This window comes from Atta colombica, unplaced genomic scaffold (assembly GCF_001594045.1).
Source record: "Atta colombica isolate Treedump-2 unplaced genomic scaffold, Acol1.0 scaffold145, whole genome shotgun sequence".
NCBI classification, from domain to species: Eukaryota; Metazoa; Arthropoda; class Insecta; order Hymenoptera; family Formicidae; genus Atta; species Atta colombica.
Genome location: NW_017259234.1, coordinates 699680 through 716031, shown reverse-complemented (window position 1 = coordinate 716031; position 16352 = coordinate 699680). Strand labels below are relative to the sequence as shown.

At 32.3% G+C, this 16352-nt stretch overlaps 1 protein-coding gene across 1 annotated transcript in view; it reads left to right on the top strand.

The window, feature by feature from the left end:
• Window positions 1-1700: 1700 nt before the first annotated feature.
• LOC108685035 (mucin-2-like) overlaps window positions 1701-16352 on the top strand; it is a 30311-nt gene continuing 15659 nt past the window's right edge. Inside the window, 5 exon segments of the mRNA XM_018189644.1 lie at window positions 1701-1707; window positions 2255-2864; window positions 3021-4908; window positions 4999-5301; window positions 5401-16207. Of these exon segments, the coding sequence (XP_018045133.1) occupies window positions 1701-1707; window positions 2255-2864; window positions 3021-4908; window positions 4999-5301; window positions 5401-16207 (13615 nt within the window).

Sequence of the window (16352 nt, the reverse complement as noted above, 5' to 3'; positions counted from 1 at the left end):
ATATGCCAGTGTGTACGTGCATGATTAGCGAGATATTTGAAAGAGTGGATTAGAGTGGATATTAACACAACTACTTTATAAATTTTATCAGTATACTCATCTCTGTATATATATATATATAATGTAGAACAGTAATATACATTTATATACAGGATACAATATAGAACATATATAAATGATTATTGAATAGAATTACCAGCTTGTCATTATCAAACACATGACCGGCCAAAGTTTCTAAATGCTCCTTCAATATTTCCGTATTCATTTTCCAATAATTCGTGTCCCAAATGACAGTTCATTAACAATACGGATTTACAAATCCATACTAAGTAATATAGTTGAATTTTTGTTAAACTTCTTCTCTTTTCTTGAAATTTCTATAGAATGAACACACGGTAGAACACACGGCCAATAAATTTTTCCCTCCAGCCTTTTACAAGAAAATTCAAGAAATTAAATGAATAAACATATAAACATTATTGAATAAATACAAATTTGTTGAAGATGATTACAAAAGGCGATCACAAATTCTAATCACAAACTTTCAAACATGTAACAAGTCCGCACTTGGCTATTATTTTAATGATTAGGTTAGGTCGTTGTCATTTTTTTAAATATGTGTATTAATTGATTGTCTATAAATCACGTGATCACAAAATTTACTTTGAAAATTCTAAAATTCGTTCACTACGATATTATAATTCATTATTTTATTTATTGACAAATTTTTATTTTATGAAGTGTGTTAATTTGATATATTTTATACCGACGTTGAAGGAAAATTGAATTTTAGTATACATTTATTAAATTATAGGTTAGTCGGTCACGAACTTTCCGAACAACTCAATATTTAAAGAGAAAGAAAATTTAATACAAAGAAAAATGAATTTAATTAAACTAAACTAACTTTTGAATTAAATATATGTGATTATTATTTCTCGCAGCTATTTGCAAACTTACGTTCATGAGAATTACAATAATAACTAGAGAATTAAAAAGACAACTTTAAATAATCATTTAAAATTGTATGTCCCAGAAAACGAGAATAAATTAAAATGGATTGAAAATTTTTTCTATCCAAATGCGTGTTTTAAATAGCGAATACTTTTTTTTGGATTTAATTGGATTCAATTGGATTCAATTGAATGCAATTGGATTGAAAAACTGCATTTCCTATTCAAAATTTTGAATTGAACAATATTCACAATTGTGTTTGTGTGCACAGAAAAAGCTAATATTATTTTTAGATTGAAAGGATAGAGATATGTTCCATGCAATTCCTATAAATAAATAAAAATGCATTCAGAATTGAAAAGCATTCATTTTAACATTCGTGAATCAATATTTCTGAAAATTTGAATCCATTTCAATTCATTTCAATCCAGTCTCGTTTGCTGAGACGTTTGCGTTCGTCAATTATTGATATTGCTCCCGTCAAACTGCACGAACTTTATGAACTTCATGTCGAAGCAAACACTACATGTATTGCTTTTCCATGACAGTATACCTTCATGAATCATTGTGTGATGCTCCATGGAAAATTCGTGCAAAATAGCGGCGACGATACGTGTAAATCGTGAGCGAAGGACTGCTTCCAAGGATGCCCGTGATATGACGCTATGCGAATTATTCTTTTCATCGTATTTTACATTGCGATTTATGTGGCAAGAATCGCGATTGGTAATGATATCGTCAAAAAGATGTCAAGTACATGCATACAATTATTTAAACTTAAATTCGTTTCAAATCATTTTTTCATTAAATGTAACAGTCTTAAGTTTTTATATTTATAAATTTATATTTATATACACTATATTTTTTATGTACACATTTTACATTTATATGTTAAACATACTATTAACCCCCAATTAGCTATGGGTCATTTGAATTTAAAGTAAAAATTTCTAAAGTACAAAATTTTTATTAATTGACTATGAGATTCTAAATTGTAAATAAAACAACTTTGAATCTTCCTCTATCAATTGTTGTAAAACAGAGGTTTATTTGTATTTTGTATTTCAAATAAGATGCTTTAGAACTTAGATGTAGTTTTCATAATTGTAATTAAGGATTAAATAACTTGTGAAGATGCTTTACAGCATATAGCTGTTAAAAAGTTAAGTCTTAAACTAGTTAAGTTATTATTGCATATTAAAAAAGACTATTTTTTTATTTTAATAAACAATTAATAATTGTTTTGTTAATATATTATCGTACATATCTTCCTAGCATCTCTTTTTTTCAATGCTTGTAGGAAGCAGCAAGAACAAATATATCTTTAAACAGAAAAGTGCAGCATCGCGAAATAGAGTATCCGAAATACCTATCGATGATGGAATAATCCAGATAAATAAGCATAATAGACAGTCATTGGGAAATCAAATCGACGGCTTTCTGCAAAACAAAAAAGTTTTAAACAACTTAACGCGAAGTTTGCGAAAAAGAAAGAAACATGTGAAAAATTCGAATAAGGTTATGAATCATTGGAATAATTACACGGGCAATAATGATATCACTGAAGAGGATATCTTATCGAATGTTGCGAGATTTCCAATCTGGCGAGTCTCAGAATCAACACGTGCCGTAATCAATTTGGATTCTACGACGAATCCGTCAATTATGGAAACAAGAAAGATAATTAATCGACCATTGCTCGCGTTTGAGAAGCCGCCATCGCAATTAGAGAATTTAGATCACTCTGTGGATAAAGCAATATTTCCTATCGCTAGGCGGTATCCAAATTCGCGGAGATTACTTGATCTAAATGCTTCTAATAAAAATCTAATCCTTTCTAGAATTGCAAATCCGAAATCAGAAGTTACGGACATACAAAGTCCTGCTTTTAAAGGATTAAATAACAAAATGTTACTTCCTGCGTATCATCCTGGAAAATTTGTTGGCGTGGATTCATCGAATTCCAGTCATCCTCAAGAATTTCAATGGCGATACAATGGATATCAGAAGAATTTGTCAAATTCATACAATGTTAAAAAAGAATTATTCAGTGATCGCCTGACAAGCTCTAACAAAAGATATTTGCTAGTACCGATTTCTAAGAATCTGTACGTTTTGAAGAACGTCCGAGAGAGTTCTCGAACAGATGTAGATAGAACAATTATACCTAAGCGATATAAATTGTTAGAAAAAGATAAGGATACAACCTCGGCAATCTTCTCGTTCAAGACATATATGCATCACGATGTAAAAGATGTACGTAAAGCGTATCTTCAAAGAGACAATCTCCATTTACTTGATCACGACATGAATTATTTATATTCTACTCTTGAGCCTCGTGTTCCCAAAGAAAATGAAAATCTGGTGTCGCTGTCTCATTCTGACTTCTTGTACCCGGATATTGCTTTTCAGACTGATCCCAATTTAATCGACGTTACTTCTAAAATTTCCGAAGAACAAGTTGTCTTCCCCGTTTTGGATTACGAAAATATTTCCTTGGTGGATATTAACTTGCATGACGGAATCAATTTTTATGATTCATCGACACTTTCAATATCTTCTTCCTTCGATATTTCTGATTACGATGTAACTTCAAAGAAAATCACGAATTATGATCAACTGAGTACCTTATTTGCGGCAAAATTAAATGAGATAAATACAATTCGACAAAATAGTGGAAATTACGGAAATTCTTTGAAATACAGTGAGTTTGGTGTCGAATTGACGACTATCGATTTCCGAGATACTTTTGACACGCTCGATGAATATATATATACACTAGCTACTTTAGAAGATGTTGAAATAGATTTAATTAACGATAAAGAAGTATTTGATACGCCACAAAATCGAGAAGATCCGAAATTTTTAATAGAAAGCAACGAAGATAAATCTATAACAGACTTTATAGATGACATTTCAACGCAAGATAGAGCTGTCTTTGACGCATCAAATGAAGATAATACTTTCTTTCCAAATATCACTAACTACTTCGTTAATAATGGCATTTTAAATAGCCAAGATATAGATAATCAGGAATACGGAATTTCGATTTCAAGCGAATATAACAATAAAATGTCAACACATTCCAACGATTTTTATTACAATAATAGATCAATCGAGATATTGTTTACTAATTATACTACTGAAATAGATTCGTTTCTTAAAGATGATTACGTAACATCTGCGCCGTTACTTCTAAGTACTGATGAATGGCTATTGAAGAAAGCGCAGTCTAACGTAGAAAATACAAATGCTCTATTAATGGCAATTAAACCATTGTCCTCAGAGTTACAAAAATTGCTAGGCGCAATTCAGTTAGTCAATCAAAGTATGAGCAACGTGCAAAGTAGACTGTGTGATAAAAAAAATGTCGTCGGATCAGCGAGGATTGAGCGAGAGAGCAAAAATAGAAACGCCACAAATATTACAAAGCTAGTTGATAAAGTAGATTATTACAATTCTGATTTCTCTACAAAAAGTTTTAATAATCAGTCTTTGGATAAGAGACGTATTGAAATCGAAGGTAAAAATGTTGCAGAACGCGATGTAAAAATTAGAAGAAGTACTATCTTTTTAAATAAATTGATGACACCGTTTCATAAATACAAAAGCTCAATTAGCGATTTAGAAGTACAGAGCGGTCGCAGAAACTTCTTCAAAAAGAGAAAATTGAATAAGAGAGAGTTTTCCAAATCAGGCGACAGATTGTCTCATTCAAGGTTTAATAGAAATTTAAAGTCTCTGACGAAAAATTACGAAACACGAATGAAACCAATCCGACAGTTTATCGGATTGAAAAAAATGAAGCGTACAACAACGCCAATTTTAGGATTATCGCGTTTGATTAAAAGTGACATATCGAGCAAAAATTTTGCAGGCGGTAGACAAAATCATCCAGAGAATGATCAAATAAATAGATCGATTGCATCGGATAATACACCCTCTTTAAATATGCTTGCAAAGAACAATTCAGCGCATTTCTTATCGGATGATAAACGAGATCTGACACAACGCAATGTGAAGAGAGCAATGTCGAACGAAATATCTGGTTCTGGTAAAGAAAAAAAATTTCATCTTACTGATCCACAATTTTATAAGGAAGAGACGGCTTATATTGATATATTTGAATCATTGAACAAAACTAAAAAAGTAGATACTACTATATGGACCACGCAGAAACTAATGGAGTCGTTGCCGTTAATTATCACAACTACAGAATTTTTTGTACCTAGGTTAACATTTTTGCCATACTTTATCGAGACACCGACAATTACAGCTTCCAGTATAATTACAGAAAAGAAAGAAATTTTCGAGATAACTAAATCATCTTTATATGAATACATAACAGTTACTGATTTTAGATACAGTGAGGATTACGATAAACGAAATTATGCAAGCATATATAAAGAGTACGAGTACGAAGATATAACTTTTAAAATTTCAGAGATTGTATCATTGACACAATCGCCGGTTACGTTAAGTGCTTCTATAATACCAATATCGACTACGTTGCCACTACTTTATATGACAGAATTAACAATTCTTTCGATGAAGGAAGCTGCAATATCAATCACTGATTTAACTATAACACCAATTGTTGCGATTACTACTGAAGTAACTGAGATTCCCATCACAATTCCAATGATAGAAAGTTTTACAATCGAATCTATCATGCTATTAACTCCATTTTTAGAAGGTATGACGGATATTACTTTAAAGATTACAATTCTTGTAGCTACTAAAACTTTAATTGAAGAGATATCCGCTGTAACAGAGGAGGAAATTGTGGAAAGTATATCAACAAGTCTGGCAATGGAAATAACACAAAGTTCATTTATTGAAACAAATATATCTTTATATACATTCTTGACAGTACCATTATTTGGGACACAAACAGAATTGATGATTGAAACTACAACTTCTATTGTATCAGTTTTAACATCTCTAGCAATTACAACAGCTTCTCAAATTGCAACATCAGAATCTACTGTTGGCGAGAATATAACTTTGCATAAAGTTGAGAGTACTGCAATCACAAGTTCGCCTATGGTTTTAGAACAAACGGAAACGATTTTAAGTACGTCGACAGTAATTGTGACAACAACTTTAATACCGGAGGATGAGAGTCCAGTGTCACAAATTGAGAAAACTATAACCGCGGAGGAAACAGCTACAGAAATTCCAACGATTACCGAAACTCCAATACCTACTGAAATTATAATAATTACTACTGAAACTTTAACAATAGCTACGGAGATTCCAATGACTATAGAAGCTACAACAATTATAGAAACTTCAATTCTTACTGAAATTTTAGCAACTCTTAAAACTCCAATTATTGAAGAAACTGCAAGTACTAAAACTTCAACGCCCAGTACAATTCTAAGCTCACTTAAAACTAAAACAACCGAAATTTCGACAACTAGCAAAACTTTGACAATTACTGAGATTTCATTTATAAAAACTACAATTACTGAAATTCTACCGATTAATAAAACTATGACAACTGCGGAAACACCAATAACTATCAAAACTTCGACAGCCAGCAAAATACTAACGATTAGTACAATTCCAACTACTATATCTACAACAATAACAACGGAAACTTTAACATCTACTGAAATTTTGACAACTTACAAAACTCCAATTATCAAAGAAACTACAAGTGCTAAAATCATAACGCCTACTGAAACTCTAATGCCTATTGAAACTTCGACAATTACCGAAATTACAACATCTACAAAAATTACTGAATTTCTAATGACTAATAAAAGTGTAATAACAATGGGGACGCCAACATCTATCCAAATCCTAATAACTAGCGAAATTCCAACGATCAGTACAACTCCAACGACTATAACTACAACAACAACAACGGAAACTTTAACATCTACTGAAATTTTGACAACTTACAAAACTCCAATTATCAAAGAAATTACAGGTACTACAATCATAACACCTACTGAAACTCTAATGCCTATTGAAACTAAAACAACTATTGAAACTTCGACAATTACCGAAATTACAACATCTACAAAAATTATCGAATTTCTAACGACTAATAAAAGTGTAATAACTATGGGAACGCCAACATCTATCCAAATCCTAACAACTAGCGAAATTCCAACGATCAGTACAACTCCAACGACTATAGCTACAACAACAACAACGAAAACTTTAACATCTACTGAAATTTTGACAACTTACAAAACTCCAATTATCAAAGAAATTACAGGTACTACAATCATAACACCTACTGAAACTCTAATGCCTATTGAAACTAAAACAACTATTGAAACTTCGACAATTACCGAAATTACAACATCTACAAAAATTATCGAATTTCTAACGACTAATAAAAGTGTAATAACTATGGGAACGCCAACATCTATCCAAATCCTAACAACTAGCGAAATTCCAACGATCAGTACAACTCCAATGACTATAGCTACAACAACAGCAACAACGGAAACTTTAACATCTACTGAAATTTTGACAACTTACAAAACTCCAATTATCGAAGAAATTACAGGTATTACAATCATAACGCCTACTGAAACTCTAATGCCTATTGAAACTAAAACAACTATTGAAACTTCGACAATTACCGAAATTACAACATCTACAAAAATTATCGAATTTCTAACGACTAATAAAAGTGTAATAACTATGGGAACGCCAACATCTATCCAAATCCTAACAACTAGCGAAATTCCAACGATCAGTACAACTCCAATGACTATAGCTACAACAACAGCAACAACGGAAACTTTAACATCTACTGAAATTTTGACAACTTACAAAACTCCAATTATCGAAGAAATTACAGGTATTACAATCATAACGCCTACTGTAACTTCAACGCCTATTGAAATTAAGATAACTATCGAAACTTCGACAATTATCGAGATTTCAACAACTACAGAAATTATTACAATCAGCAAAATTCTAACGGTTACTGAAACTCTGGTAACTACAGAAACAGCATTTACCGAAACTCCAATAACCAGCGAAATATCAACGATTAGTATAATTCCAACAATTACAGAAATTACAGCCACTACTGAAACTTTAACACTTACTGAAATTATAGCAACTACTAAAATTCCAACAATTAAAAAAATCGTAAGTACTAAAGGTTTAACGCCAACAATTACGGAAACTCTATCAAGTACTGAAACTCAAATGATTACCGAAATTTTAACAATTACCGAAAGTTTAGAATCCACAGAAATTCCAATACCTTCGACTACATCTATTACAACTGTGTTTTTCACAACGTCAGAAAGTACTACATCATTCGTGACAACGTCCTCGAAAGAATTTTTTCCAACATCAACTCTGTCTACTTTGACTACAATTATTATTACTGAAACAGCTGAGACCATTTTAATTTCTTCAACGACACCTATTGTAACGCTATTACAAACGTTGATTATGAACACAACGCTAAGTGAAACGCCATGTACTACAGTTTCTAGTATGTTTTTGACTACGACAAAAGAAGCTATTACAACTTCTTTCAAAACTGCAATTCCAACTACATCATTAAAAATAACAACGACAACGCCACTATCATTAATTACAAGCACAATCAAGTCAAGTGAAATGCCGAATACTACGCTTTCTACATTTTTAATAGAAGAGATTACAACTTCTTTAATACCTATGACAACATATTCATTTGAGACATTACATACTAAAGCTGCATTATCAATTCCTACAACGGTATCCACAATCGAAACGATTCTGACTACATCATTCATCTTGACTATGAACACCACAGTCTTCAGTACAACTGCTAGCACAATCACAGAAGAGAAAAGTACAATATCTTCGCTTACATATTCGACGGTAACAACGCCTTCTATCACTCAAATTCCAATCAAGCCTATTGTGATGGATACTGGAACAACAGTTTATGAGACTACATCTACCTTAGTTACTTCCTCTCTTTTAACAGAGATTATTGAAGGTACAACGTCTTCTGTAATAGAATATGAAGAAACTAAAGAATCTGAAAGATATTATGAAACCACGAGAGAAGAAATAGCGACAGAACGTACAATTCGGATTACTACAAAAGAAGTTATTATCATCGAAGAAACAACACCAATAACGTTTTTTACGTTTTCTGTCGAAACGACTTCAGAAGCAACTTCTCCCGTAATCGAAACGATTACTTTACCCACGATAACTAAAGAAACTTTATTGATTGAAAAAATCACTGTTACTCCTGAAATAATGATCGAAGAAATGTCGTCATTATCGGAAGTTACATTAATTTCCACTGAAACAAGTACAATGCCAACAATAGAAACAAGTATTACGAGTACCAGTTTGGTACTCACAACAACCGCAACGACTGCTTTACTTTTGGAAGAAACTGCCATAGAAATTACAGAAACAAGTTTGATAACAACTATTATTACAACTGCTACATTGTTGCCAACTATTAAAAGACCAGAATATGTAACAATTTTAGAAGCTGCAATTACTGTGACGCTTGCTCCATTTTCTGAATTTATTCTATCAATAATAATTACATCGGAAACACCTATGACTACATCGGAAGTTATTTCTACATTGCCAAAAACTGTATCAGAAGAGTTTACGATGTCAGCGACTGAAAGTCCATCAATAACATACGCTACTCCAATTTCTATATTACTTATCAAAACAACCATTTCTCCCATTGTTTCAATTTCGACAGTATCTACTGAAGAATTGCTAGAAGCTGAAACGGAATATTATATAGCAAAAGAGCCATTTTATGAAGAAGAATATAAAGAATATGAAGAATATGATACTGAAATACCAACTGAAAGGTGGTATTATTATGACGAATACAAAACGACAAAAGAAACAGCCGTAACAGAAAAATATACGAAATTACTTAAAGAAAAGACAACGAGTTCGCCTTTTATTACTATATATACTACATCATTCGTGACAACGTCCTCGAAAGAATTTTTTCCAACATCAACTCTGTCTACTTTGACTACAATTATTATTACTGAAACAGCTGAGACCATTTTAATTTCTTCAACGACACCTATTGTAACGCTATTACAAACGTTGATTATGAACACAACGCTAAGTGAAACGCCATGTACTACAGTTTCTAGTATGTTTTTGACTACGACAAAAGAAGCTATTACAACTTCTTTCAAAACTGCAATTCCAACTACATCATTAAAAATAACAACGACAACGCCACTATCATTAATTACAAGCACAATCAAGTCAAGTGAAATGCCGAATACTACGCTTTCTACATTTTTAATAGAAGAGATTACAACTTCTTTAATACCTATGACAACATATTCATTTGAGACATTACATACTAAAGCTGCATTATCAATTCCTACAACGGTATCCACAATCGAAACGATTCTGACTACATCATTCATCTTGACTATGAACACCACAGTCTTCAGTACAACTGCTAGCACAATCACAGAAGAGAAAAGTACAATATCTTCGCTTACATATTCGACGGTAACAACGCCTTCTATCACTCAAATTCCAATCAAGCCTATTGTGATGGATACTGGAACAACAGTTTATGAGACTACATCTACCTTAGTTACTTCCTCTCTTTTAACAGAGATTATTGAAGGTACAACGTCTTCTGTAATAGAATATGAAGAAACTAAAGAATCTGAAAGATATTATGAAACCACGAGAGAAGAAATAGCGACAGAACGTACAATTCGGATTACTACAAAAGAAGTTATTATCATCGAAGAAACAACACCAATAACGTTTTTTACGTTTTCTGTCGAAACGACTTCAGAAGCAACTTCTCCCGTAATCGAAACGATTACTTTACCCACGATAACTAAAGAAACTTTATTGATTGAAAAAATCACTGTTACTCCTGAAATAATGATCGAAGAAATGTCGTCATTATCGGAAGTTACATTAATTTCCACTGAAACAAGTACAATGCCAACAATAGAAACAAGTATTACGAGTACCAGTTTGGTACTCACAACAACCGCAACGACTGCTTTACTTTTGGAAGAAACTGCCATAGAAATTACAGAAACAAGTTTGATAACAACTATTATTACAACTGCTACATTGTTGCCAACTATTAAAAGACCAGAATATGTAACAATTTTAGAAGCTGCAATTACTGTGACGCTTGCTCCATTTTCTGAATTTATTCTATCAATAATAATTACATCGGAAACACCTATGACTACATCGGAAGTTATTTCTACATTGCCAAAAACTGTATCAGAAGAGTTTACGATGTCAGCGACTGAAAGTCCATCAATAACATACGCTACTCCAATTTCTATATTACTTATCAAAACAACCATTTCTCCCATTGTTTCAATTTCGACAGTATCTACTGAAGAATTGCTAGAAGCTGAAACGGAATATTATATAGCAAAAGAGCCATTTTATGAAGAAGAATATAAAGAATATGAAGAATATGATACTGAAATACCAACTGAAAGGTGGTATTATTATGACGAATACAAAACGACAAAAGAAACAGCCGTAACAGAAAAATATACGAAATTACTTAAAGAAAAGACAACGAGTTCGCCTTTTATTACTATATATACTACATCATTCGTGACAACGTCCTCGAAAGAATTTTTTCCAACATCAACTCTGTCTACTTTGACTACAATTATTATTACTGAAACAGCTGAGACCATTTTAATTTCTTCAACGACACCTATTGTAACGCTATTACAAACGTTGATTATGAACACAACGCTAAGTGAAACGCCATGTACTACAGTTTCTAGTATGTTTTTGACTACGACAAAAGAAGCTATTACAACTTCTTTCAAAACTGCAATTCCAACTACATCATTAAAAATAACAACGACAACGCCACTATCATTAATTACAAGCACAATCAAGTCAAGTGAAATGCCGAATACTACGCTTTCTACATTTTTAATAGAAGAGATTACAACTTCTTTAATACCTATGACAACATATTCATTTGAGACATTACATACTAAAGCTGCATTATCAATTCCTACAACGGTATCCACAATCGAAACGATTCTGACTACATCATTCATCTTGACTATGAACACCACAGTCTTCAGTACAACTGCTAGCACAATCACAGAAGAGAAAAGTACAATATCTTCGCTTACATATTCGACGGTAACAACGCCTTCTATCACTCAAATTCCAATCAAGCCTATTGTGATGGATACTGGAACAACAGTTTATGAGACTACATCTACCTTAGTTACTTCCTCTCTTTTAACAGAGATTATTGAAGGTACAACGTCTTCTGTAATAGAATATGAAGAAACTAAAGAATCTGAAAGATATTATGAAACCACGAGAGAAGAAATAGCGACAGAACGTACAATTCGGATTACTACAAAAGAAGTTATTATCATCGAAGAAACAACACCAATAACGTTTTTTACGTTTTCTGTCGAAACGACTTCAGAAGCAACTTCTCCCGTAATCGAAACGATTACTTTACCCACGATAACTAAAGAAACTTTATTGATTGAAAAAATCACTGTTACTCCTGAAATAATGATCGAAGAAATGTCGTCATTATCGGAAGTTACATTAATTTCCACTGAAACAAGTACAATGCCAACAATAGAAACAAGTATTACGAGTACCAGTTTGGTACTCACAACAACCGCAACGACTGCTTTACTTTTGGAAGAAACTGCCATAGAAATTACAGAAACAAGTTTGATAACAACTATTATTACAACTGCTACATTGTTGCCAACTACTAAAAGACCAGAATATGTAACAATTTTAGAAGCTGCAATTACTGTGACGCTTGCTCCATTTTCTGAATTTATTCTATCAATAATAATTACATCGGAAACACCTATGACTACATCGGAAGTTATTTCTACATTGCCAAAAACTGTATCAGAAGAGTTTACGATGTCAGCGACTGAAAGTCCATCAATAACATACGCTACTCCAATTTCTATATTACTTATCAAAACAACCATTTCTCCCATTGTTTCAATTTCGACAGTATCTACTGAAGAATTGCTAGAAGCTGAAACGGAATATTATATAGCAAAAGAGCCATTTTATGAAGAAGAATATAAAGAATATGAAGAATATGATACTGAAATACCAACTGAAAGGTGGTATTATTATGATGAATACAAAACGACAAAAGAAACAGCCGTAACAGAAAAATATACGAAATTACTTAAAGAAAAGACAACGAGTTCGCCTTTTATTGAAGGCACAACAATATCTTTATATAAAATAATAACTTCGGAGTTTACAAAATACCTAACACATTCTGAAGCTGCATCAACTTACATTAATGTGATTTCAATCGTGACTACTTCAGAAATATCTTATACTGAAAAAATTACTTCAACTTCTACCTTAGAAACGTCCACATCGACTATAGCTGAAAATGTAACAACGGTTAAAATGGAAACTGAGTTAACAGCGTCCACTACAAGTAAAGAAGTAGAACCAATAATATGGTTAACTTTTGGTTCTACTGAAGAATATACTCTTCCCTCTTCAACAACTTTCAAAATTTCGACGGAACCACTTGAATATCTAACGGTTCCTCCCAAGTACACGGCTATAGAATGGTTCACGGAAATCTGGCTCACCTCACCAAAATTCACTACAAAACCTAAAGAAATTCCAAAGATTGCATTAAAAAAGACTACAATTCCAGAAGAAGTTTCAGAGACTGAGACTGCCGTGGAAAAGTTAACTTCTTTTTTCATCTCATCAACGCTAACGACGTTACCGGAGAGAGAAGTTATTGAAGTATACATAACAACTATGAGTACTGCATCTTCTGAAATGGAAGATATTATCAAAACCGCTTATGAAGTTATCACTTCAGCGATTCTGGAAGAAGAGACTATTCCGAGTGTAATACCATTTACCACGTCTGAAGCTGAAACTGAACTTGTATTTACTACGATGAGCAAAAGTGAACGAGAACTGTTGAACGAGTTACTACAACGATTCGAAAAGCTCAAACAGTATGAAAAAGAGATGGCGGAGAGAGAAGAAAGGTTCAAGGAAAAAGAAAAACAGTGGGAAATAGAAAAGGAAAAATGCAAGAAAATGATGCAACGTACATCTGTGACATATGCTCCAGAAGAAACAATTATACCTTACACTATAGAGAAAAGCACATTTATCACATACATTACAAAAGAGACAGAGGAAACGCAAATTATAGATTATATAACTTTAATACCGTATGTTACTACAACTATCATGGATTTGTATAATATCGGTTTAACTTCAATTGAATCTACAACTTTGTATGCTACCAAAGAAATGTATACTATAAGTTATGTATTCGAAACGACTCTATTTAGTATAACAGAGAAAACCATATCTGTGACATATACTACGGAGAAGACGGAGAAAGCAATAGAAGAGATTACATTTACGCCATACGTTATGGAAGAAATAGAGGAAGCGCCTTACACTACGGAGAGAAGCACATCTATTACATATCTTACAGAAGAAATAGAAGAGATACAAATTACGGATTATATAACCTTCTTATATATCACTACAGCTAGTGTAGATTTATATAGTATCGGCTTAGCTACAATTGAAACTACGACTCCTTATACTGTTAGAGAAATATATACTACGAGTTACATAACTCTTTATAGCGAACCTTTATTCGTTTCACCTACTATTACTAGTCCAACTACTATTACATTAGTCACCAGTAAGTTCATTACTTTACCTATTATTACATTTAGTAAAAGATTTGAAGAAATCAGTGTAACTTCAGTTACAACCCCTACGTGGTACACTACAGAAGAAACATACATAGCAACTTATACAGATATTTATGGTAAACCTTTATTCACTTCACCGGAATTAGAGTTTATAATCACTTTATCAACTATAGCTATTAGTACGACTACAGAGGTAAAATACTATGAGGAAATAAAAAAATTAAGAGAAAAATTGCGTAAGAAAGAGCGCGAATTAGAAGAGAGAGAAAAGATTCTATTGGAAAGAGAGAAAAGATTGGAAAAAGATATAATGGAATTTAATAAATACGTGAAAGAATTTGAAAAGAAAAAAACATCGTTCGAGACTATGTTCACAAGTTTATCAACGCCAGTGCCGCCGACTGAAAGAACTACTGTAAAAGCTCAATTAACAACGCAGATTAAAAAGATAACCGAAAAGAAAGAAAATCGAATGACTACAAAGATGGGAATTACTCAACATACAGAAATGAAAGATATCGAAGAAAAGGAAATAACGTATATTCCTGAAAAACCTGTCACGCAGGAAGAAGAAGAAATAATGACAAAACGAGTTTGTCTGAACGTTTTAGAAAATACAACGATTCCTTTCGATAAAAAAAGAAGAGATATTGTAACCAAAAAGATCTGTCTGCCGTACGTTCTGGAAAAAAAAGAAGAAGAAAAGAAATCAGTTGGTCGATTAAGCAGAAGACTTCTCGCTTTACCAAATACGAAGAAAATTAAAAGACCGAGATGGAATGTTCCATTCAATTTTCGACATCGCAGAAGAGAGAAAGAGACTATTCGTAAGATTGACAATCTGCAGCTGTTGGATTATGACTGGCTGAGCAACGATATCACTAAGCCATTGCAATATTTTAAAGGTTTCACTAGACTTTATAGAAAAAAGAAGAAATTTCCAAAAAAGATTGCAATGCAAAAAAACACGACCGATGATTTTCAAAATAGTACTTCTCTATGTGAACAACGTTTTACAAATGTTTTTCATTATCATGAAAGTGTCTTCCAACCAACTGCAACGTTCATGTTGAATAGTAAAAAATATGAAAAAAAAAACGCATTCTTCAGGCACGGTTTGATTACCACAAGAAAAAGTGACTGTTACATTGACAACAAAGCAAGTATTCGAAAGAGAGACGTTTCATCGATAGAGTACAATGAACGGTCGAAGAAAAATACAGTCAATATTTCAAATGAAAAAGCAATAACTGCAGCCGATGAAATTTATACGATAAACGTACTGCACCTTAATTACGATGAGGATAAACAAACGCATAAAGTAATATCTGCTAAACCAGATGAAGACGAACTAACAGCAATTTTATTTGAATCAAATGATGATATTTATGTAACTAAATTTAGAAAAAATAAGAAAATCACAACGCCAAACTATAAGATTGAAGAAGAGAAAAATGAAGATAATGAAATATCAGACAAAATGGAAAAAAAAATAGAAGAATATAATGACTATATCGAGGATTTAGTAGAAGGTATATGCTAAAAAGATCTTAACTTTTCGAATATCAATATTTCTATGGGATTTCATTTTTTAATATTTATTTATGTTATAATACTATTTGTGTGCATTGTGCAAATAATCACATTCGGAGAAAAATATAATGATGGAAACTATAA